The following is a 24,282-nucleotide window of genomic DNA, read 5'->3' on the forward strand; positions in this document are numbered from 1 at the left end:
TAAATTTACAGTAGAGCATCAGAAGATGGGTTTGCTGACTTGGGTGGAGAGAGGTGCCCAGCCCCGGACCCCATGCCCCCGCCCCAGCCCCGGCGGCAGACCGAGCCTGCCCTGGCCACACTGGCTCCTGACGGATAGGCAGCAGCATTTGGGTTTTTTGTTTTTTTTTTAATGCAAAACACACAAAAGGGCAGAGAGCATCACCGCCACCACGCTCACCCCCTCTGCTTTCCCCAGCAGTGGTTCAGTCCAATAATTCCTAATAGCGGCAACCGGAATGACAGATGCCCTGGGTTAGCGCGGCTGCAGCGAGAGCACTTTACAATATTTATTGGTGGTTAGGAATATGACCGAGCGCCATAAAGAACGGCTGCAGGATTTACTGCTCAGATGGCCGGGGGTCACCTGCCGGCCATCTGAATGCCCCAGCACCGACAGGCCCTTCTGGAGCCCTAGAGGGCTACAGACCCCAAAGTAAAAGTCACACACACAAAGAGGAGCCCAGATGCCCCTCACTCCTGTCACTCAACCTCCTTTTTTTTAAGTTTCACAACATTAATAAGCCTCCTGAGGAGCGTGTGGGTGCCGGGCGCAGGCGCCCACCCCTGCCCGCAGGGCCACTGCTGGCTTCCTGAGTCTTTTCTGAACAGCCTGAGAGGCGACGCCAGCGAGAGCCCAGAGAAGGGCACCCCGCCCCACACACACCCCTGCCCGGCACACCTGTCAGGCTGTACTTCCCTGCGGGGCGGGCACGGGGCCCTCACCCGGCACCTGCTTGCTCTCCAAAACCCTCTCCCAGCGCAGTCAGAGAAACGACGGCGGGTGCTGGGGGAAACGAGGCACCCCAGAGCCTGGGCACAGCCCGCCTCGCCTCAGGGGCGTGCAGCACATGGCCGCACATCCGCTGTCTCCAAGAGCACGCTGGGGAGGTCAGCTCTGACGCCCGCGAGAGACTGTTTTAATCTACGGTGCCGCTTTCCGCTTCATGTGAGCCAACATGCTGTCCTCAACAGCAAGTGCTGCGGCTCCTACACACACGTACTCTCCACCGCACACACAGATGTACTCGGGTGATCTTCGGAGGGAGCAAAAGCAAGCCAGCGCCGCCCTCGCGGAGGGAGGGATGGGGGCCACCTTGCTCCCTCTCCGAGTCTCACTCCACAGCATGAGCAGGCGGGTGCGCTGAGGGCACCCAGGAAAAGCCGTTCCCTGTCCCCTGGACAGGCTGTGGGTGCTGCGAGGGGCCATCCTGCCTCTGGCCCCTGGGGGCTCTGCTAAGCCCTTATCGCCAGCTGCAGGCTCAGGGCGGCCCGAGCGCCATTGTCCCGGCCCAGGCCAGTGCTGAGTCAGCCCGCAGGCGGGCGTCTGCAGAAAGCTGCTTAATTCGGATGTGACAGTCAGACCTCGGGACAGCAGCCCAACACAGGGAGCCCGGGGAGAAACTGCGCGACAAAAGGCGCAGCGCGGCGACCTCGGAGGAGCCGCCTCCGGCCCCGGCGCCTTCCTCCCCCGCGGGAGGCCGAGGACCGGCAGCGCGGCGGCCGCGGGGCGCGGGGTCCCGCCGCCGCCCGCCTGGGCTTCGGGGCGGCTTTGCAGGGGCGCAGGCCCCGCGCCGCCCGCTTCCGAGGAGAACAAAGCGGCGCCGCGGGCCGGCCTGGGAGCGCCGGGCGCGCGGTCAGCACCCTGGACAGCGCCCGCCCCGTCCGCCGAGCGGGGCCAGCGCCTCCCGGCAGTCTGGGCTCCGCGCTCGAGAGCTGTTTTCACAACCGGGCAGGCAGCACTTTGTTCCTTCCGAAGCTTTGTTTCATTAGAAGAATTGCGAGGGCACGGCCTGCAGGCTGGGGAGGCCCGCGGGAGGCGCTGCTGGGCACCCGGGGGTGCCGGACCCGCCGCGGCCGCCCTGCCCGGCGCACAATGGGGGCTTAGCGGGGAAGTCGTTTCAAATAAAGTGTAATCACTTGTGCAAATCTGCACAGACACCCCGAGTGTCAGTTCATTTGCTTCATAAAAACTCTTTCAAGTAATTTCGGTCTAAACTTTCTGCATCTGCAGTTGGCACCACCCTCCGGGCGGCCAGCTGGGGGAGGGCTTCCTCCCTCTGAAAGCTTCCCGCAGACGGGCGCCCGCCTTGACGCTGCAGACGACAATTAGGGCCGTTGTGTGCGAGGTGGTCAGCATTAATATTGTATAGGGACAGCTGAGGGCGGGGGCGGGGCCGCCCCAGGCGGCTCTGGCAGATGGGCAGACAAAACCAAGGGCCTCTCACCCACACTCAGGCCCCGCAGACCCGCAGCAGAACCCGCCGGCCCCACGCTTGGGTGTCAACACACCCGCACTGACACTGAACACGCACACGCATGTGTCCCAGGTCAGGGGTGCACACACGTGACTGCAAGAGGGGGGCGCGGGCAGAGGGTCTGGCCAAGGCCGCTTTACCTCCAGCCACACACGTCCCACCCCTCCCTGCCCCGGCCTCACAGCCCCACACCTGCGCTCGCGCACATGTGCTCTCACACGTGTGCCCCCCACACTCCCCGCCCCCACCCACAGGGCAGCCCAGACAGCCCAGCAGCCAGCGCCAGCTGGAGCGCAGGGCCCTGCCCCTTCAGGAGGGCGCGAGGGTCACCCCTCAGCTACCCAGAAAGAGCCCCGGGTGCAGGGCCACCCTCACCAGCCACTCTGGCACCTTGGTAAAGCTTGGAGCTGCCAGAGGCCACAGGGCTGGGGCACATACCCAGGAAGGTCCCCCAGAGCTTCATCCTGGCTGCAGCTCCTGTCCACTGCAAAGCCGGACGCACGGTCACTTCATGCTGAAAAAGTTGCTACACAAACTTCAGTGTCCAGGGCCCTGGGGAGCCCTTCTCGTGCAGCCAATCAGGGCCGGCAGCAGACCAGCACCGGCTGCTGCGGGGCCTGCCAATGAGGCAGCGTCCACACAATGGCCGCCCGCAGGGCCCCGCCCGCCTGCAGGTGGGGCCGAGACAGGCCGACTGCTCACGGGCGGGGGAGGGGCATGCGGGAGACACCGCTGCCTCTTCCCACCCTCCGTGCCTCCCTCTCCCCTGCCCTCCCTCCCCTCCCTACCTCACCCCGCCCCTCCCCCTCCTCCCAACTTTCCCCCACCCCCCTCCCCTGCCATCCCCTCCCCCTCCCAGCCCTGCTTCCCTGGCCTGAGGCCTCATCAGGCCCAAAACCTAGAACCTGCTCAGTGTGAGGGGGGCTTGGTCCTGACAGCCTCGACCCCTCCTGACAGGTTAACTGGCTGCCAAGAGAGCAGCCTTGTACCCCGAAATATGAGCTCCCCACCCCTGGTGCGGAAGGGTGGGTGGAAGAAGGGGGCTGGGTGGGAGGCACCCCCACCTGGCCTGCCCACCTGGGGCGGAACAGGCAGAAAAATGCACCCCAAGGCTGCCCTACTCTCCCTCAGGGCAAGAGTGGAGGTTCTGGGGGCCTGGCCAGAGCAGAGGGGCTGAGGGAGGGCCAGTGTAGCGGCATCTCAGGAGCGAGCCAGGGAAGGGGCCGCAAAAGACAGGCAGATGGGCGGGCAGGGTGCAGGGGCAAGGCCATGGAGGGGTGGACGGGCAGACAGACAGGCCACCAGGCTCTCTGGAGACAGCAGCTGCTGCAGGATGGAACAAGCGTGGGGTGGGGGCTCCCCAACCTGGTCCCCTTCCCCTTGCTCCTGCAGGGCCACGCCCACCTACGGTGCGCCTACACCTGGCTCCCCTGGGAGGGGCTTAGGCCCAGGGGCTGGACAGCGAGGGAGGCTGCCCTTCTCACTGACTGCTGCCCTGACCCTGAAGCGGCCTCATGCTGACCGCCCTCGGGGTGAGAGGACAACAGGAATCGCCTCTGGGGCTGCAGAGCCACAGGCATGGCAAAGCCCTTCCCAGGTGTCTCCAGCCCAGGGTCAGCAGCGGAAGGTCTCTGTTCCCGAGGCCCCCAGGCCCTGGCCCTGACCCTACTCTGCCCGGCCATTTGGTCTTTTGACCACAAAGTCTCCCCAGAGTCACAGCGGAGGCTGGCTTCATGTCCAATGTGAAGGAGCAGGTCCAGGAGAGGCCGGACCAGGGCTGCCCGCCCACCTGGGCTGAGCCCAGCACCCCTGAGCAGGAGTTGGGCACAGGCTGGAGGGCCGCATGCCCAGCTCACAGAAGGAAAGGCCCAGCCCCTGCCCAGGCAACCCCCTGCCCCCCAGCAGCCTGTGCGCACACATGGCAGGAAGCTGTGCCCAGAGCCCTACACTTCTCCCCACAGCCACCCCCAAAGGCTAGCCCAGCAGGAGAGGTGGCGCTAGGCCTGGGGCTCCAGGGGCTGTGGGGTCAGGCCTGGGCCCACCTGCGAGTCCACCTGGTGGGTGCACCTGCCGGGCTGGGCTCAGTCTCCATCCCCCTCCCCTCAGCCAGGAGCCCACGCACTCGCCTCACCCACCAGGCCAGGCTCCTCGGGCCGCCGCACAGGCAGGGACCCACCGGCCCACCACTGTGGAGGGCTCCTCCCAAGTCTGGGCCCAAGCGTCCTCCTGCGGCACCAGGGCCTTTGGCAGGCCCCTGCTCACACCTCCCAGGGCCGTCCCCGCTGGGTCCTGACCCAGCAGGCCCGCGGCCAGCGCCGCCTAGGACCGGCCAGTGCTGGTGGGCTGACACCTTTCAGGCAGAGCCTGAAAGCAAGGCTGGCGGTAGACACAGACCCCCCTCTCCAGCCTCCCATGGGCAGCACCCCCTCGGGAAGGAGCTGGTGCTGCAGCAGGCATCCAGGCCGAAGCACGCGGGGGCCTCTCCCGGCGTCCGGTCTCAGTCCACGGCCGGTGGCCATTGCCTCTAGTAGAAAGTGCTGGGGGATAGTGGCAGGGCTGGGCAGGGCTGGCCGAGCAGGAAGGGCTCAAAGAAGGCTGCCCCAGGTGAGTGAGTGGCTGACTGGACACAAGGGTCCCTTTAACACATGGGGGGCTGGCTCCTATCCCACCATCAGAGGCAGACACCCAGCCCACCTGGCCCAGCGGCTGTCCGCAGGGAACCTCGTCAGGGTGGGCGGGCGGGCTGCCAGGGCCTTGAGGCCACGGGTCTCCCTCCCAGGACCTGGCCAGCCTGCGCCCACCTCCCAGCAGCCAGGAGATCAGAGAGCCCCTCGCAGCCTCTGGAGAGACAGACCACCGCCAGGGCCCCTCAGGCCTGGCCTGGCCCTCTCCAGGAGGCACCCCAGTGGGGCAGGGCAGGGTGGAGCTCTCGCCCCCCCATCACAGGGGGCCACAGGTAACCGCAGGCTCCGGTGGGATCTGGACCCTGGGGGCCGCAGGCTCCGGCACCCAGCTCCGAGGATGGAGCCGGTCCCTGGGTCCCCCCCCACACATAGGAGGCTGCAGCTGGGGGGTCTCCTGGAACAGGCCTTCTTTGAGAGGCTGAGGAGGGGGAGGGACTGCCGGAAGGCGCTGGGGGGTCTGCGCACAAAGGGCCCAGTCTCAGCGCCTCAGAGCCTGCACCTGCCTGGGCTGTCCCCAGGCCGAGGGCTCGGGGGCGTCCAGAGCCCGCGGCCCCCACCCCAGCCCTGGTGGGCATGGGCAGGGCCTTCCCTGAGGCCCAGCGCACCTGAGGCCCCACACGGCCCCTCGCCAGATCTGGCCGGGGGGCACAGCTGGCACCTGCTGCCCTCCCCAGCCGCAGCGAGGCAGCAATCCCTGCGGAACCTGCAGACAGACCCACATCCTGAGATGTGAGTCGTCCTCCCGCAGGGAGGTTAGAGGCCGGTGAGGGGAAAGGACAAGGAGCAGAGGGCAGGGGGAGGGAGCAGGCAGAGGGGCGTGGGGGCGGGGCAGGGCGGCCTCCTCTCTGGGTCTGGGCCTGGCACCCGACTCCCCGGGCCTTTGTCTCCCCCACACAGGCCCTTGGGAGCAGCGAGTCAGGTCTGTGCCTCTGGCCCCCTCCCCTCCTGGGACCCCAGGAGGCTAAGTGAGGCTGTGGCAGCTGCCGGGTGGGGCGGGCGGGGGGGCGGGGCCTGGGCTAATTCTCCCTAATTGCCTTCAAGTTGCACTAACTGAGCTGACTGAGAGCAGAGTCTGGAGACCAGACGCAGGAGGCAGGAAGAAGTCAGCAGCTCCCCCCAGTCCAAGCACCCTCAGCCCAGGAGCCATGACCAGATCTGGCCTCCAGCCAGGGGGGGGGGGGGGGGGCGGGGGGCGTGGTGCGACCCTGGCCAGGACGCAGGCAGCAGGGACAGTCCCCCACACACGGTCAGGGAACAGACCACCAGTCCTTCCCTGCGGGCCAGGCGCCATGTGTGGGGACGGCAGACCAGCCCCAGCCAACCTGGAGCCTGGGCCAGCGCCCTGGGCCAGCGCGGGCTTGAGTCACTCTGCAGCTGAATGGGACAGGGCCGTTTCTTACTTTCACAGGCAGCCCCCAAGTCCCCCCCCACCCCACCCCTGTGTGGCCCCTGCAGCCACCACCCCCCTCCCCACCCCTCAGTGCCCAGCACGGCCCTAGGCACTGCCGCCCAGCTGTCAGAGGCACAAGGGAACATGGCCGCAGGGCAGCTGTCAGAGGCACAAGGGACTGTGGCCGCAGGACAGCAAGAAGCAGGCTCAGCCCTGAGTTGGCTCAGCGGGCGCATCCCCAAGCGGAGCCCGTCCATCGGGGCCAGGATGCCACGCACCTCCAGGGGATGCAGGCAGCTGTGCGGGGCCAGGAGTGATGTGGCTATGGGGCTGCACAGGAGGAGCGAGTCAAGGGTCAGCAGTCACAGGGCCCCTAGGTCCACCCTGCCTCATGGTCGACGCCCGACAAGAGTCCTACAGGGACTGAGCAAAAGGCTGGCACAAAGACCCCCGGCTGCTTCTCCCCGGTCACCGTGCTGCCCAGGGGCTGGCTGGGGTCCCAGGGCATGGGGTCAGGCACGTGACGTGGCCACCTTGGCCAGCCCCAGCGCCTGGCCTGCCCAGCATGTGGGTGGGGCAGGAGGGACTGGGTTCTAGGGGCTCCATGCACAGCGTCCTCCCCGACGGCTCCCCGCCAGAGCAGGGTCTCGTCAGAGGCGTCACTGGACTTCACAGGACGCGCCCTCTGCTCAGAGACCAGACCCGCACGGATACGTAGAGTAGCCCTGGGCAGCCTGGCCAAGCATCCTTGGTGCCCCCTGTGGTGGGCAGCAGGATGCCCTCCGCACCAGCTGCCCAGGAGGGGACAGCTGGGACAGGGCCGGGGGCCTCCTGTCCCTCAGCCCCTGAGGGGCGGCTGAGAGGCCTCAGGCACCAGAACGGAGCCACAGGCAGAGGCCACTGGCCCTGCTTTGTCCAGGTCGCTCTGGTGTCCAGGTCCAGGGCCCCCAAGCGCCCCTCTGGGCCTCTCAGGGTGTGGCTTCCACACCCCAAGCCCGTAGCACCTTCCTGCCCCGCCAGGGTTGGCCACTGGTGCCCCGAGGCCCCAGGAGAAGCACCTGTGAAAGACAGACACCTCGGGGGCTGGGATGTGTCTGTGCCATGTTCTGAATCCAGTCGCCCTCGCCTCCTCGCCCCATCAGGTGCTGGGAGGGTGATGCTGGCACAGGGTGCGGACAGGCTCTAGGGGTTGGGATCCCACCACCCGTGCAGCTCCACAGACCCCAGCCGCACCAGCCCAGCCCGCGCCAGCCCCAGTGCCCCTCGTCTGGTCTCCCCACCCTACCCCTGCACCCAGGAGCTCTGCCCAAGCCCTCAGGGCTCCTCGAAGAGCCTGCTGCCAGGTGGGTGCATAGACCTAGCAGCCAGCCGGCCACCTACCTGGACGCTGCTGTCCCTCCAGGGCTGGGACTGACCGGGTGCTGGGAGGAGGGTCGGGGTGTTCACGCCCCAGCCCCTTGCTGCAGGGCCTTGGCCTCAGACCTCAGCTCTGGTCTGCAGCCCTGGGGTCCCCAGGTCTGGGGTGCCACGGCCTGTCCCTGGGGCTCTGCCTGCTCTTAGTCCCTCTGCTCCCGTCAGGCCATTTCTGATTGAGGGTGAAGCCTGCCTCCTGGCTCCACCATGGGCAGCACCACCCCTAACTTGCCCTTAGACCAAAGTGAGCCCTAAGTGGTCAACGATGTAGACATTTAAGAATAACTATAAAAGGGCCTCCCCAGGGGCACAGCGGTTGAGCGCTGGGTTGCGAAGCTGCCCGCGGCCTCCGCGGCGCCGGTTCGATCCCCGGCTGCTCCCCGGCCACCGGAGGAGGGTCCCACATGGCGCGCAGACCTCTCCTGCCGCCCGCTGCTCCCCTCGGCAGTGTCCTTCGGTCCTTCTGCCTGCTCTGCTCCCCGCTCTGGCTCTGGTGAATTCTCTCACCCTCCCGCGCTTCTGACTCTACCCAGTGCTTGTATGAATAAATAAATAAATCTTTAAAAAAAAAAAAAACTAAAAAAAAAAAAGAATAACCATAAAAGTACGAGGAGAAAGTGTGGGGAGAACAGTGTGAATTAACCATTCAAAAGCGTTAAAACATTGATTACCTCACGTAATAACAGAAACCTGCCCGTGACAAACTATTTTAGGCAAAGACAAACCTCAAGCGGGAAAACCTGGGGAACATTTGCAAGCGTTTAAGGCTAAAGCCAAGGCTACACTGAGTCCCACAAATCAAGCGGCCAAGCGCCCGGGAGGCGAGCTCCGGGGAGGGGCTGGTGCGGGCTGGGAGCGCCACCCAGGGCCCTGGGTTCGCGCACAGAGCGGGGACCGAGCCATGGGCGGTCTCTCCACCTAGCTGGGGGCCCCCCTGGGGACCCCGGGGGTGCCCAGGCGGGCCTTAGGGAAGGCGCCAGGCCCGCCCCGCCTCTCGGCCACGCTCAGAGACGGCCACTAGGGGTCAGGGCCGGACCGCGCTGCTCGGAGCCTGCGCGGCTGGCGGGGAGGGCGGCCCTTCAGCCCTCAGCAGGGAGGGCAGGCAGCCCAGGAGGGTATCCTGGAGGAGGGGGCTGCAAAGTGCCACCCCTCCCAGCAGACCCCACCCCCCAGGCCGGGGTCTGGCCTCCTGCTTTCTCAGCTCCTGTAAAATCTGGTCTGGCACACAGCACCTCCAGTAGCCCCCCTGCAGCTCACAGGCCCTCAGCAGCCTCCTGCCCACTCACAGCTCTCTGCAGACGGTGTCGCGACCAGCCACCCGTCTGAGCTGCCCAGGCGGGGACCAGGCCGGGGCCAGAGCAGCAGCGGCAGGCGGGACACATGGAGGGCGCACGGATGGAGCTGCTGCCAGTCCCGTCGTGCTCGGACACAAAACTGTGGTCCGGTTTGACAAGTGAAGAAAGGGAGGGTCAGAGGGCCAGAGCTGCCCCTGGGTCCCCTGGGGCTGCATAGCGACAATCCCTGGGGGTGACAGAGGCCTGGCAGCGCCAGCTCTGCGGTCCCTGTGAGGAAGTGTGCCTGTGCCCCGGCCCGGCCTCCAGTAGCGCAGCACCTGCCCAAGCAGGGCCGGCCCCAGGGCAGCCCTAACGCCCCCCTGTGCTGGGTGCTGGGGCCTTCTCCGTGGGACACCGCGGAGCGGGGGCTCTAGGATTGCAAGCACATGCCAGAACCCCAGTTGTCACTTGCAAAAGGAGGGGGACAGCCACACTGCACAGCCAGGCTGGACAGTGCCAGAGGGAGCAGCCCGTTGGTGGGGTGAGCATACCCCTGTGTGTGCAAGCATGTGCCTGCGCGTGCACAGGCGGAGGCAGAGCCCCTTGGGGGCAGGCGGGTGCCGGTCCAGGTCCTGGGGAACAAGCCCCGTGGCCTCGGCGTAGATGAGTCCTGGCACCCTCGGTAGATGTGACAGGCCTGTAATGCCCCAGTGGGGAGCCAGGCACCCAGGCCCCCTGGCCGCCAGAGCTTCCCAGCCTCCCCCCCCCCACCCCAGTGCGCTGGCTTCCCTGCTCTCCCGTAACCTCGCGATAACCTCTGGCCTGGCATCCACTTTTTTTTTTTTAAAGATTTATTTATTTATTTATTTATTTATGTATACAAGCACTGGGTACAGTCAGAAGCACGGGTTGGGAGGGTGAGAGAATTCACCAGAGCCAGAGCGGGGAGTAGAGCAGGCAGGAGAGGTCTGCGCGCCATGTGGGACCCTCGCCCAAAGGCCGGGGATCGAACCGGCGCTGCAGAACTTCGCAGCCCAGCGCTCAACCGCTGCGCCACCGGGGAGGCCCCCGGCATCCACATTCAAGCTCCCAAGCATGGCACGTGTGGGCAGCGAGACCTAGGAGGACACCTCCCTGGAAGGCGAGCTGCAGGCGGCAGCGTAGGGGCGGCAGGAAGGGAAGAGCAGCCCGAGTAGCTCCACTTCCCTGCACTGCCCACTGCTGGGAGTTGTGTGTGTTTGTTGCTCTTTTTGCAAAAACCAAGTTGGGTTTTCTGTTGCAACAAGCTCTGCTTACACACAAAGGCACCCCCACTCGGCCAGGCGTCCGGGGGACCAGGCCGGAGTCCAAGGGGACCCCCAGGATGAGGGACCCGGGGGTGCACATAGGGCCAAGCACAGGCCACATGCAGACCAGGCCACTGCCCAGATCCCCACAGACCCAGACATGCCCAGAGGGTCTCCCGCACCAGAGCTGCCCACAGGGCTGAGGGAGAGAAGGAGCAGTGGCCACCCACCTGCAGGCCAGGGGCTGCCTCCTGCCAGCTCCTCCCTGCTCCTCCAGGCTCCTCCCCACCTCTTCCCGGCTCCTCCCTGCTCCTGGCTCCTCCCTGCTCCAGCTCTGTCAGTCAGCAAGGGACCCGCCTCCTCTCTCAGGCAGGAGACCCCAAGGGAAGCCAGCCCAGCGGCAGGGGCAGGAACTGAAAGGCTCAGCCGGGAGGTCCCCCGGGGCAGCTCTGGCCCAGGGCGCACCTCCCCTCCAGCCCTGCTCCCACTAAGCCAGCTGCTCCCAGACACCATCAAGACCACCACCTCTGGCCACGTGGCACCAGACAGGTCAGTGGGGGGAAGAGCAGGTGGTCGAGCAGGCGTGCAGTACGAGTGGGAGGGTGGGGCTAGGCCCCCTATGCACAGGTTGTCAGGGACCCCAGGGAGGGGCTTGATTCCCCCAGACGGCCTGGGCGGGGGCGGGGTGGGGCTGGGCAGTCCTGCTTGGGGCAGTCCGTGGGGGGTACGCGGGGACTACCCCTGCACAGGGAAGAGGTCAGCCCTGCTCCTGCCGCGGGCTTGGGGAGGAGACTGAGAGCGGGAGTGGGGGGTGGGGGGGCCCTGGGGAGGAGAGCGAGGGTGGAGGTGGGGGTGGGGGGAGGGCCTTGGGAAGGAGACTGAGGGAGGGGGGCCGGGGTGGGCAGCTCTCAGGCTCCTGCCAGGCCCTCCCCCCACCCTGTGTCCCCCTAGCAGCCCTGCCTCTGGAGGGGGAGACCCCCAGGGGGTCTTCCGAGCCCTCAGGGGCCAGCACTGCATCCAGTCAGGCCCCCGCATTCCTGCTTGTCTCTCAGGATCCAGCCCAAGGGCGGCACCGCTGGACCCCCACCCGGGGCGCGGTCTGCTCCCGACTACCACAGGACGCAGGGCGCCCCCCAAGCCCAATGGCGGCCGGCTGGGCAGGGGACAATGGCACCGGGCACAACTCCTCCTCCCCTGAACCGCTGCCCGCCCTGCACGTGCTCCTGCCGGTGGCCTATGCCGCCATCTGTGCCGTGGGGCTGGCCGGCAACGCGGCCGTCATCTGCGGGGTCCTGCGGGCGCCCGGGGCGAGGACGGCGACCCACGTGTTCATCCTGAACCTGGCTGTGGCCGACGTCCTCTTCACCCTGGTGCTACCAGCCAGCATCACAGAGCTCCTGCTGCGGCGCTGGCCCTTCGGGGGGCTCCTCTGCAAGCTGGTGCTGGCGGTGGACCACTGCAACATCTTCTCCAGCGTCTATTTCCTGGCCGCCATGAGCCTGGACCGCTACTTGGCGGTGCTGGCCGCCACGCGGGCCCGGCGCCCAGCCAGGCGCTCGCCACGGGGGGCCACGCGGGCCTGCCTGGGCGTCTGGCTGGGTGTGGGGGTCGCAGTGCTGCCCTTCCTGGCCTTCGCTGGGGTCTACAGCGACGAGCAGCAGGTCCCGCGCTGCGGGCTGAGCTTCCCGCGGCCCGAGGCAGCCTGGGTCAGGGCCAGCCGCGTCTACACGCTGGTGCTGGGCTTCGCGCTGCCCATGGGCTCGCTCTGCGCCCTGTACGCCGACCTGCTGCGCCGGCTGCGGGCCCTGCGGCCCCTCCCAGGGGCAAAAGCTCTGGGCAAGGCCAGGCGGAAGGCTACCATGCTGGTCCTGGCTGTGCTGGCCGTGGGCCTCCTCTGCTGGACACCCTTCCACCTGGCCTCCGTGGTGGCCCTGACCACAGACTTGCCCCAGACACCCCTGGTGGTTGGCATCTCCTACGCCATCACTAGCCTCAGCTACGCCAGCTCCTGCCTCAACCCTTTTCTCTACGCCTTCCTGGACAAAACTTTCCGCAAGAACTTCCACACCGCCTTCCGGTGCCAGGGGACTTGAGTGCCTCCCGGACACTTCCCTGGCACTCTCCCCCAGGGCCCCCCCAACCCTCCCGGCCTGAGCGCTTCCCTGGACCCACCCCCAGGGCCCTCCCCCTGGGACTCTCCCCTAGCCTGAGCACCCTCCCAGGGACTCCCCATAGTGTCTGGGAAAGTGCTGTCCCTTTCAGGGAAAAGGGTCTCTGTTTCACATCACACTGACCTCAGCTGGCCACCAGTCCTGCAGAGGTGGCCTTGGATCCTGCCCATTACTGGCTCCCCAGCCCCTGGGCGGGCAGCCAGGAGGACAGAGCCACAGGTCCCAGCACCAGCGGCCTTTATGACCCAGCAGAGGTCTCAGCACAGCAGACATCCTGACTGTTCATTGCAGAGGCCCAGAGGATGGATGGGCAGCACCCTTCCCCCCACCCAGGACTGGTCTGGAGGGAGATGACCCCAAACTGGGAGCTTGTCCTGGGCCACCGCTCCACCCCACCAACAGGACCCCGGGCTCCTCCCAAGACAGGCGGGGAGGTGATGACAGCGTGGCCACCCGGCAGCAAGTCTACCCATGCAGCAAGGCCAGGAGTTGGCAGGAGCCAGGGAAATGCGCCATGCGAGGCAGGACGCCTAAGGGCCTGAGACTCGGGACATCTCACCAGGAGCCCTGCCCTCCGGCCTGGCTGTGGCCCCACCCCGCCAGGTCTCCGCAGGACCTGCTGTGGGGCCAGGGCCTTCCACCCTCTGCAGGGGCCGCTGACAGTGGAACAGGCTGCCATTGACTCCTCCTCCTCCTGCCTGCGTGGCCTCCCCAGGTGCTCACATGGGCCAGCAGGTGCTGGCTGCTCAGAAAGCAACCCTGCGGGCAGGCCAGGGGGCCAAGGCAGCCGGGGGGCCCACCAGGCTCCCCGAGGCCCCGCTGTGTCCAGGCCAGGTTCCCTAGGCCAGTCATTCCCAGGTTCAGGCCTGAGGTGGTTTCAGAGCCCTGGGCACAGGGCAGGCCCCCCAGGAGCCTCCCACACAGTGGGAGGTCCAGCCCTGCCACCCCGCCTCAGGCCACCCCTTCCTCCCTGACCTGCTGTCTGACGGATCACCTACCGAATTAAAAGGACAACATTTATTGTTTGCAGTTCCTGTGGGTCGGGAATTGGGGGCAGTTTTGGGGGGTCCAGAATCAGGGTCTCGGCTCTGTTGTGGGCCACAGGAACAGCTTCCTGGCTCGGTAAGAGCCTGGACTGAGCCCGGGCTCGCAGCCTGGGCCTCCTTTGTCCACCAGCACCCGGCTGCGGCCTCAGGCCCTGCCTGCCTGCCCATGGGGGTGGGCTTAGAAGCCACGTCCTGTTCACCAGAACAGAGGCCTGCGCCCCGCCAGCCTACAGCTGCAGCGACACCCGCACCTGCCCGGCTGCCTCCACCTCACGCCTTCCCAGAGCAGCTGTAATTGCAGCCTGAGTGCCCTCGCCAGCTCCTGGAGGTGGCCGCTGAGCCAGCACCTGCAAGGTGTAAATGGGGCGGACGGAGCCCGCTGCAGAGGGGGGAGCTGCCTGCGGCACAGAGCCAGCGCCCTGGGCCCTCAGAAGGACCCCCACCCGCAGCCCTCTGGCCTGGCCTGTGTCCTCAGAAGGACCAGACCCTGCGCCCCGCTACTGGCCACGCCCCCAGCCCAGCCCTGCAGCGGAGCAGAGCCCCCACCCCAGGCTCCCCCAGAGCAATGTGAGGACCGAGGGGGACAGGCACAGCCGAGTGAGTCCACGTCACCCCACAGTGAACGTGGAGACCCCAAGGCCAGGGGAGCCGCGGCCGCGGAGGGGCGCGCCCCCGGGGTCCTCCTGCCTGGGACAAGGCCCTCAGGGAGAGCGGTGGTCTCCCCAGCCTCCACGGAGACCCCGAGATGGGGTGGGGCTCAAGGAAGGGTCCCCTTGCTCTGGGGTCTTAGCCCCGTGGAGCCGCAGGCGCTCCCCTTCCAGGCGCCGAGCCTGGCCAGCCTGGGGGCAGCGCCCTGGGGGCAGCGCCCGAGCAGCAGGGGAGCGCGGGGCGCCCCCGAGCCAACCGGACCGCTGCTCCCTCCCGGGACGCCAGCTCCCCCAGCGCGCACAGGAGGTGAGCAGCCGGGGTGCAGAGGCCCCCCGCAGACCGAGCCGCGGGGGGTTGGGGGCCGCGGGAAGAGGCGCCGCGGGGCGGCGGCACAGGGCGGGGCTTGCGGGGCGGGGCCGGCGGCGGGGGCGGGGCCTGACGGGCGGGGCGGGGCGGGGCGGGGCTGAGGCGGGACGGGTCTGCGGTGGGGCGGGGCCTGAGGGGCGGGGCCTGAGGGGCGGGGCGGGGCCTGAGGGGCGGGGTACGGGGCGGAGGCGTGGGCCGGGGCCTGGGGCGGGGCGGGGGCGGGGCGGGGCCTGAGGGAGGGCGGGGCTTAGGCGGGGCGGGGCCTGAGGGCGGGGTACGGGGCGGCCGGAGGGGCTCGGAGGTGCGCCCGGTGCGGGGCAGGCGCCCGCGCATGGGCCCGAGTCCTGCAGTCAGGTTCCCGCGCCCGCCGCTTCCCGCGAGCCTCGCCGCTGCGGGGCCCTTTGCGCTGCCCTTGCGTGCCCCAGACCTCCACACCCCACGCCCCAGCCATGTGCCTGTCATTAACCCTTGCATCAACCCTCGCCTGGCACACCCGCGGGGCGGGGCTCCCCTGACTGCCCCTCTGAGGTCCCCTGGGCATCTGCCTGGAGGGTCAGCTGGTCTGAGGCTGCCCACCCAGCAGCCCGGAGGGTTGTCAGCTTTATCAAAAGCTGCCCTTGATCCGGAAAGGATAGGGCGGGGACACCGGGATAAAACAGTGAAGAAACCCAGACACCCCACGGGAGGGGGCCTCCACCCTGCGGGAGAGGTGCGGGGCTGGCTGTTCAGGGGGAAGCCACTTGCGCTGAAGACAGGACAGCAGCCCTCCACACCAGGAACCAGGTGCCCCTCCCGAAGCCCGAGCCCAGCCAGGGCCCCTCCACCAGGGCAGCGCCTGGCTGACCCTCCACCTGGACCCCGCGCCCACCGCAGGAAGCTGGCCCACACACCACACAGGCAGGGGCCCCGTTGTGAGGGTGCCCAGCAGGCAGGGTTTATTAGGGCCTCCTTCATGGCCGGAGGCAGTGCGGGGTCACGTGAGGGGCAGGCACACTTCACATGCACAAATAAACAAGCCTCACACCACACACAAGAGTCAGGAGCGCCCCGCCTCTGCGGGGGGTGCCGGCCACGCAGGCCACTAGAGAGACCCCTCCTCAGAACCCGCGGGGCAGCCTTGGAGGCCTTCTGGCCAGGCTGTCTCCACCTGTGGGTGCTGCCACAGTCTCAGCACCACAGCACAGTCTGTGTCTTGGGAGAGGGTCTGCAAAGTCGCCGTCTCCAGGCAGGTGCTGCTTCCTGGGACCCACTGCCAGGAGGAACTGGTGGCCGATGGGGCGGCCTGCCGAGCCCCAGAGCTCATGCGTGAGCCGCCCTTAAGCTGGCGCTGGCGGACGCATCCAGGCCAGCAAGATCGGGCTCCCACGCAGGCAGTTTGTACATGAAGCAGGAAGTCAGTCATGGGGGTGCAGGTGTAGGCGGCCGCTGAGCTGGCCCGAGGAGGAGGGACCCGAGGAGGCCAGGTCTAGGCAGAGCATGGCAGACACCCTGCACAAGTGCCAGAGGCACGCGGGGCTGCTTCTTGAACCCGAAGTAGCCCGAGCTCGGGCCACATGGCCCTGCCGCCCTCAAGCCTCCCCCCTCGCACACCTGGACAGCTGAGCCTGGGCCCGAGTTCCTGGGCCTCTGGAGGGAGGCCCTGCTGAGGTCCCTCTGGGACGCCGGAGTCCGGCGCAACTACGGCCAGGGCCTAGGAGAGGCTGCCACTCGTGGATGGCGCCCACAGACGGCCCACACGCCACATCCATGCAGGCCTTGCCGAGTGCCCATGGGTCCAGCCCCAGATCAGCCCATGGGGCCTGCGCGGCCCGGGCATCAGCCTAGAGAGCCGTGACCTGTGTGAGCTCCGTGTTGGGCGTGGATGGGCTCTGCGGGCTGACGGGTGCCATGGGCAGGTCCACGCCTAGTCACGCGGGCCGCGGCACAGCCTCTGAGGTCTTGCACACCAGGGCCACATCCCTGGCGGCACTTCGCGTGCGGCCCATAGCTGCAGCCTCACGGCGCAGGGTGGGTGCGCAGCAGAACTTGCGGAAGCAGGCCTTGAAGTTCTCGTCCAGGAAGGCGTAGAGAATGGGGTTGAGGCAGCTGTTGACATAACCCAGGGCTGTGCAGAAGTGCAGGGCGGCCACCGCGGACTCGCTGTCCGGCTGCACACCCAGCCCCTGGGCCAGCACAAAGACCTGCACGGGCGTCCAGCAGCCCACGAACACGGCCACCACCACCAGCACCAGCCGCGTGATGCGCCGCAGGTTCCGGTCCTTCTCGCGGGAGCCTGAGAGCAGGCGCACGCCGCGCAGCCGTCGGAGCATGAGGCCGTAGCAGGCGGAGATGACCAGCACGGGCAGCACGAAGGAGAAGAGGAAGATGCAGATGGCGAACACTGGGCCCCAGTAGTCCTGCGGGGCCGGGACCTCCACCAGGCACTCGATGTCTGCAGGGAGAGCAGCAGGGAGGGCAGGTGGGTGGGAGGGCCGGAGCCAAGGAGGAGGGGCTGGGGGGAGGGGCCCCCGACTGACCTTCACCCTCCACCTGGGCCGAGCCCATGATGGCAACCGGAACGCCCACGACAGAGGCCAGGGCCCAGATGGCCACGTTGACAGCCTGTGCTTTGCTCGACGTCCGGACGTCGAGGGCGCGGATGGGGTGGCAGATGGCCACGTAGCGGTCCACACTCATGGCAGTCAGTGTGAAGGTGCTGGTGAACATGTTGTAGTAGTCAACGGCAATGACCGCCTTGCACAGGGTGTCCCCAAAGGGCCAGAAGCCCAGGAGGACGTCTGTGCCTTGGAAGGGCAGCGTCAGCAGCACCGATGTGTCCGCCAGGGCCAGGTTAAAGATGTAGATGTTGGTGGCCGTCTTCATCTTGGTGTGTCTGCAGAGGACAGAAGGGGCTTCATTCGGCCGCTCTGGCCAGGCCTGGCAGCAGAGGGCGCGTCCCTGGGCCCAGTGTGCTGCTGCTCAGAGACCCTCGCTGAGGTGCCGGTTGCTGGGCCGGGCCGCTCATGGGGTCTCCCATCCTAGCACACACGAGTCGGGCCTTGGGACTTCTGGAAGGGGGGGGCATGTGGGGCAGCTGAGTGCACAGCTGACTGCAGGCAGCCAGGGGTGTCATGAGACAAAGAGCCTGTCCACCCCCGCAAGTCCCCAAGTCCCAATGGCTAGTGCTGGGCCACACTGCCCGAGGCTGGGGGTTCTGGCCAGGAGGCAGCCCACCCCTGCAGCAGCCGGGCATCGAGCGGGCTGGCAAGGGCCACTGCCCCAGCCTGTTGGTGTTGGGAAAAGACCAGTGGATGTTCGCTGATGAATTACTGCTGCAGTGTGGTAGACGGGGGCGGGGGGGGAGGAGGTGGGTCTGGCAGGGTGGCAGTGGGGGCCACCGCAGCCATGGCAGCGGCCACCATGACAACATCCCTGTCGACCCAACCACCACGTGGGAGGGGCCTCCCAGAGCGGGCACCGGGTGCCACAGCTGCGCGAGGCCAGACGTCACGAGACCACGATCGTGGGTCCCCACGCCGGGCTCTGCAGAGCCCATCTGGCTTCTGGTGCACGCAGGAGGAAACGCTGAGCCGGGTAAGTAACGTTCTAAGGCCGAGGCGCTGGCGAGACGCAGGCAGTGTCAGGAGAAAGAAGCCAAACCGCACGAGAGGAGGAAGCATTTGCAAGTGACACACTTTGCGTGACTGTCCCATCCAATCTGCAAAAGCTCTTGAAACTCGGCAATCAAGACACAGGCAACCTGGTTCAAAAACGGGTCAGGGGCCTCCCTAGTGGCGCAAGGAGTTAAGACGCAACCTATGAAGCTCTCCGCAGCCTCTGCAGCACGAGTTCGATCCCCAGCCAGGGACCCACAGGGCGCAGCAGACCTCTCCTGACTCCCCGCTGCTCCCCTCAGCAATGGATTTCAGTCCGTCTGCCTGTTCTGCTCCCCACTCTGTCTCTGGGGAGTCCTCTCACCCCCCCACACCTGTGTGTGCATAAATAAATAAATCTTTAAAAAAAAAAAAAAAGGGTTAGAGGCCCCAGCAGATACCTCATCGCAGAGACAGCGTCAGCGCCGGTGAGGACCGGCCCCCGGCCCCTGCAGACCCCGGCGGGCGCAGGGAGCCCACAACGTCGGAAACTGAATTTCTCTCCCCACAGATGCGGTGTGTGTGGGGAGCTGAATGCCCACCCTACGCAGAGCCCTGTGGGGCTGTACCAGCCCAGCTCCCTGGTGCCAGACGCTGGGCTCCAGGGTGGCCTTCAGCAGGCAGGCGGTCAGCAAGGGTGACGGCTGGGACGCGGACAAGAGCACACAGGTCTGAGAACCGCGTGGTCCCAGGCGCGATGCTCTGGAAGAAGCAGAGCCTTGCAGGAGCCGAGTGCAGGGGCGCAGGGTGGCGCCCTGGGGGCCGGGCGGCCGGGGGCAAAACCGCTCTGCGTGGTGCATCTGTCAGTGGCCGGGGTGGGATCTGCCAGGGCCCCAGAAGCCAAGCACTGGGGCCATGCCTGGCTCTTGCGCCTGTGGATGTTCTGTTCTGGGGGTGTTGGCAACGGCCCCCCCGGCGGGAGACCTCTGTGCCTTCCTCTCAATTTTACTGTGAACCTAAAACTACTTGAACATAAAGTCCTTGAACAGCGCAGGGTGTGGCTGAGTGTCAGACACCCGAGGTGCCCCGGCGCTCACCACAGTCAGGGTGGGGGCCCTGCCCAGCTGTCCTGCCCAGGCCACAGCTCTGAGCATCTCCTGGCCTAGAGCGGAGGCTAGGCAGGGCCAGGCACTGCCCCGGAAGGGGCTGGCTGCACCCTGCGCAGTCTCCAGCCAGTGGGCGCTGTCTCCCCAGGACCCACATCCCCCTCAGACCACACCCCCGTGTGCACATCAGCGTGGGGATCTGCCACGGCTCCCTGATGAGGACCACATGCCCAATGAAGAGGGACCCCAGGACACGAGAAGGCAGAGCCTCCGCTGTTCCTGCCCCACTGACCCTACTGTCCCCTCACTGTCCTCCACTGTTGCCCCACTGACCCCCAATCCTCTCACTGACCCCCATTGTCCCTCCATTGTCCCCTCTGTCCCCCACCTTTCTCCACTGACCCCTCACTGACCCCCCATCCCCTCCCTGATCCTCACTGTCCTCCACTTTCCTGCCACTGACCCTGCACTATCCCCTCACTGTGCCCCCACTGCCCCCCACAGTCCCCTCACTGCCCCCCACTGTCCCTACGCTGCCCCCAGGTCCTCCCGCTCACGACCGGGCCACCCCTCTCCCGCCGGCCTCTGCTTCTGACCTGGAATCTACCAGACGCAGCCGGGAAGGACGCAGCTGGGGGGCGACACAGCTGCCCTGTGCCCCGCCGCGCCAGGGGCCAGAGCTGTGCCCCTCAGGGCACCTCCCCTGGCCCCCAGCCCCCCAGGGGCCGCCTCCCGGGCCGCCCCCCCCGCAGGGTGGCCGCCTTACCTGAGGATGACGTACATGACCAGGCAGTTGCCCAGCAGCCCCCCGACGCACACGGCCAGGTACAGCCCCACGACGGCGACCTTGAGCCCGGGCGGCAGGAAGGCGCCGGCGGTGGCGTTGGCCAGCGGGTCCCGCGCCGGGCTGCTGTTGCCGCGGAGGTCGGCCCAGAGGCCGGCGGGGAGCGCCGCGTCCATGCCGGCGCCTCCTGCGGGCGGACACGGCCGGGCCCGCTGGCACCGCGGGACACGCGCACCCCGGGCTGGGGCGCCGCGGGGCCACGGCCGCAGGGCGCGGCGGGCACACGCGCCCCCGGGGGGCGCGGCGGGCGCGGGGACGCGGCGCAGGGCAGGTCGGCCCCCGCCCCCGGCCCGGCCCGGCCCGCGGCGCCCCGCCCGCCCGCCCGCCCGCCCGCCGCGGCCTCCCCCGGCCCGCCTCGGCCCCGCCGCCTCCCCCGGCCCGGCCCGCGGCCTCCCCCGGCCCGCCTCGGCCCCGCCTCGGCCCCGCCGCGCAGGGGAGGGCGGCGCGCGGCTGCCGCAGCCCCGGGCCCGCGCGCTGCAGGGGCGCCGCGGGAGGGGAGGAGGCTGCGGCGCCGGGGGCGGGGGCGGGGCCTCGGCCGGCGCAGACCCCAGGGGGGGCCCCGCCGCGGCCCGACGGACCCGGGCGGGCCGGCCCGGGCAGCCGCGTCCACGCAGCACCGGGCGGGGGGCCCGCGGCTCCCGCCCGCCCCGCCCTCGGGGAGCCAGGCCCGCCGCCGGCCGCGGGAGGCTGAGCGCGGCCCCTGCTCCCCCGCCCCGCCGCGGGCGCCCCTCCCCTCCCCCGCGTGGCCCGGGACGGCCGCGCAGGCCGCGAGGCCCCAGAGGCGTGACGCACCTGCCCGGGCAGAGGCCGACCCCAAGCGCAGGCCGGGCGGGGGTCGCCTCGGTGCCTCTCACAGCGCGGCCCAGAGCAGCGTCTCAGCCCCCACAGCGCCGCGGGCCCCCAGCCGCCCTCCCAGCCGCGAGGCGGAGCGGGGAGCCTGAGCTGAGGTGCCAGCCCACAGTCAGGGGTGCTCTGCCCACCGCCAGGCCCGCTCAGAGCCCGCTCGCTGGATGGGCCTGGTTGCTAGGCGACCGGCAGCCGCATCCGAGGGGACCTGCGAATCAGGAGAGGACGGAGCAGGCAGCGGTCCAGGCCTCCGCGTCCCCCGCTGGCCCCAGAGGCATCTCTGCATCCCCACTGCAGCCGGCTGGGGGCAGGGGCAGGGGCAGGGACACGGTGCGCCCACACTCTGGGGACGGCGGGACAGCCCCAGAGCCTGCAGACACGCGCCGACGCCGCGGGGCGAGCACTCTGCCCAGCAGAGGGTGGACAGGTGCAGCGGCCCCAGCCCCACAGGGCAGGGCCCGTGGCAGAGGGCAGCACCACATGGGGCTGCATGCACGAGGTCCAGGCGCAGCTCACTCCAAGTCCTGTGGACAGGGCAGCTGTCCAGGGGCGGGAACCAGACAGCTCGGGCCCCTGCACCCCCAGCCCCCGGCTCAGGCTCGCCCAGGCTGGTGAGCGGCCGGGCTGCCACGGCCTGGGGTGAGGACTGCGGGCAGCTGAGGCCTGGCTGGCAGGTGGCTGGGGAGACAGCAACACTCCAGAGGCAGCAGCAGCCTGCGAACATCTGCAGGCCCGGCCAGTGCAGGCTGGGTGCGGTGTCCCCGAAGCCCAGCACACAGGCACCTGAGGCAGGCCCCATCCAGAGCCCCTGGCAGCCCCCAAGGCGGGCCCCTGACCAGACAGCGGGAGCAGTTCCGGGCCCCACCACTGCCTGCAGCACCGGGCCGGGTTTCAGACCAGAGCTTGGTGGCGGCGGCTGCCCCAGCAGGGAACTGGTCACCGCTGGACTCAGGTAAAAAAGTGAGAGAGGGGCCTTCCTGGTGGTGCAAGGCGTTAAGCACTATGAAGCAGTGCGCAGCCTCTGCAGCACGAGTTCGATCCCCGCCGGCTGTGGAGCAGCCCACATGTCGCAGCAGACCTCTCCCGTCTCCCCGCTGCTCCCCTCAGAAGAGTGTTTCAGTCAGTCTGCCTGTTCTGCTCCCCGCTCTGTCTCTGGTGGATCCTCTCACACACACCCTCCCCGCCCCCGGCGTCTCTGGCCTATACCCCAGCTCTTATATGCACAAATAAATCAATTTAAAAAAAAAAAAGTGAGGGCCTCCCTGGTGGCGCAAGGGGTTAAGACGCAACCTATGAAGCTCACCACAGACACTACAGCACAAGTTCGATCCCCGGCCAGGGAGGTGATCCACCTGGCGCGCAGACCTCTCCTGCCGCGCGCTGCTCCCCTCAGCAGTGTACTTCGTCAGTCTGCCTGTTCTGCTCCCCGCTCTGGCTCTGGTGAATTCTCTCACCCTCCCGCACTTCTGACTGTACCCAGTGCTTGTATAAATAAATAAATAAATCTTTAAAAAAAAAAAAAAAGTGAGAGAACTATCACGGTTCTGAGCTTCACCCTGAGAAGCCGCCTGGTCCCACAATTTCAGCTCCATGGATGTGGTGCCGGGAGAAGGCCTGGGCACAGGCTCCCAGCCTGGCATGAGGGGCTTTGGCGCCGTCCCAGTGTGTCTGTTTTATCCTCAAGCTGTATTAATCAGGTTTTGATCTCTTCTTAAGGAGAGATGGGGCCTCCCCGGCGGCACAGAGGGTTGAGCACAGCGCTGTGGAACTGTCCACAACCTCTGCAGTGCGGGTTCGATTCCAGGCCGGCCTGGGAGATACCCACATGGCGCAGCAGACCTCTCGTCTCGCCCGCTGCTCCCCTCAGCAGTGTATTTCGGTCATCTGCCTGTTCTGCTCCCTGCTCTGTCTCTGGTGAATCCTCTCCCCCTCTGGCCCGTACCCCTGTTCTTGTATAAATAAATAAATCTTTTTAAAAAATAATTTAAAAGGGCCTCCCTGGTGGCGCAGAGGTTGAGCGCTGGGTTGAGAAGCTGCCCGCAGCCTCTGCAGCGCCGGTTCGATCCCCGGCCGCTGGCGAGGGTTCCACATGGCGCGCAGACCTCTCCTGCCGCCCGCTGCTCCCCTCAGCAGTGTCCTTCGGTCCTTCTGCCTGCTCTGCTCCCCGCTCTGGCTCTGGTGAGTCCTCTCACCGTCCAGCGCTTCTGATTGTACCCGGTGCTTGTATAAATAAATAAATATTATTATTTTAAAAATAATAATAATTTAAAAAAAAATAAAGGAGAGATGGACAGAGTCGGACAAGCATCAGGCCACACCCCACAGTGCGGGGCCAGGGCAGGAGGCGTCCAGGGACAGCCGGGGGGAAGGGGAGGGTGGACAGCCGTCCAGGGCCGAGAGCTGGGCTGTGAGTGGGGGGACACAGGCCCCTCACACCAGGTCGCCAGAGCAAGCGTCCAAGACACCGGGACCCCTGGCCTCAGCGGAGATGGCCCCAGAGCTGCGCTGCCCACTCTGGGGTCAGGTCCCAACTCGGAGAGCCCCTCCGCGCCCCAACCAGTGCGTCTGGGCGGACCCAGCGGGCGGGTCAGGGGTCAGCAAGAACAGCAGGCCTGAAGCCCCCCCCACTCCCCCCCAGGCGCTGCAGGGGGTCACAGGCCACCAGCTCTCAGACAGGAGTCGCAGGCAAGGTCCAAAGACTCAGGGTTTGGCAAAACTGGAGCCCGGACTTGGGGGATCCCAGGGACCCAACTTTCCCTTCAGCCACACACGCACCCCTGTCAGTGGACAGCAGCAGCGAGGACGAAGGGCCTCCGCGGCCCGCACAGCCGCCCCCACCCGCCCAGACCCTGCGCGGGCACCGGGTGGGGCCCTCACCCCTAGAGGGGTGGGGACCCCAGGATGGGGGCGCCCTTCGCAGCCTGTGCCCCGACTCCGCCCAGGCCGGGCCCCGCCCCTCGGGTGGGGGAGGGGCAGGACTCGGGGTTGCCCAGCAACCGCAACACCACAGATCCGGGAGGACGGAAGGTCTGGGCTGGGCTGCGGGGAGCAGGCTGGGGAGGGGGGCAGGGGCCGCCCCGTGAGCCACAGACGGGGCGTCGCCTCTACCTGCGGGGTGGGGGGGCAGGCGGGAACCTGCCCTCGCCCCTGCCCCTGCGCCCGGCCGGCTCCGCCCTCTAGGCCCCGCGCGACGGGCTCGAGGACCCGGTCCAGTGGGCGCGGGGCCTCGCCCCACCGGGGCACAGAGGCCCCGAACCACACCCAGCCCACAGGCGCGCCGAGGCGCGTCCCCGCGAGGCCAGGGAGGCCGGCGCCCCGCTCCGCCAGCCCGCGCGGGCTC

At 67.8% G+C, this 24,282-nt stretch overlaps 2 protein-coding genes across 2 annotated transcripts; one reads left to right on the top strand and one right to left on the bottom strand.

The window, feature by feature from the left end:
• Positions 1–11,485: 11,485 nt before the first annotated feature.
• NPBWR2 (neuropeptides B and W receptor 2) lies at positions 11,486–12,496 on the top strand (the record flags this gene model as incomplete). Its single annotated transcript, XM_084259728.1, has 1 exon — positions 11,486–12,496. The coding sequence occupies one exon, from the start codon at positions 11,486–11,488 to the stop codon at positions 12,434–12,436; it is 951 nt and encodes a 316-aa protein (XP_084115854.1). The 3' UTR covers positions 12,437–12,496.
• Positions 12,497–16,386: 3,890 nt separating this feature from the next.
• On the bottom strand, positions 16,387–17,446 carry OPRL1 (opioid related nociceptin receptor 1). Its single transcript, XM_084259723.1, has 2 exons — positions 17,091–17,446; positions 16,387–17,005 (listed from the first exon to the last, which is right to left on the bottom strand). Exons 1-2 carry the CDS (start codon positions 17,434–17,436, stop codon positions 16,482–16,484), a joined length of 870 nt encoding a protein of 289 aa, XP_084115849.1. The 5' UTR covers positions 17,437–17,446; the 3' UTR covers positions 16,387–16,481.
• Positions 17,447–24,282: the final 6,836 nt, after the last annotated feature.

This window comes from Talpa europaea, assembly GCF_964194135.1.
Source record: "Talpa europaea genome assembly, contig: HAP1_SCAFFOLD_77, whole genome shotgun sequence".
In the NCBI taxonomy this organism is placed as follows: domain Eukaryota; kingdom Metazoa; phylum Chordata; class Mammalia; order Eulipotyphla; family Talpidae; genus Talpa; species Talpa europaea.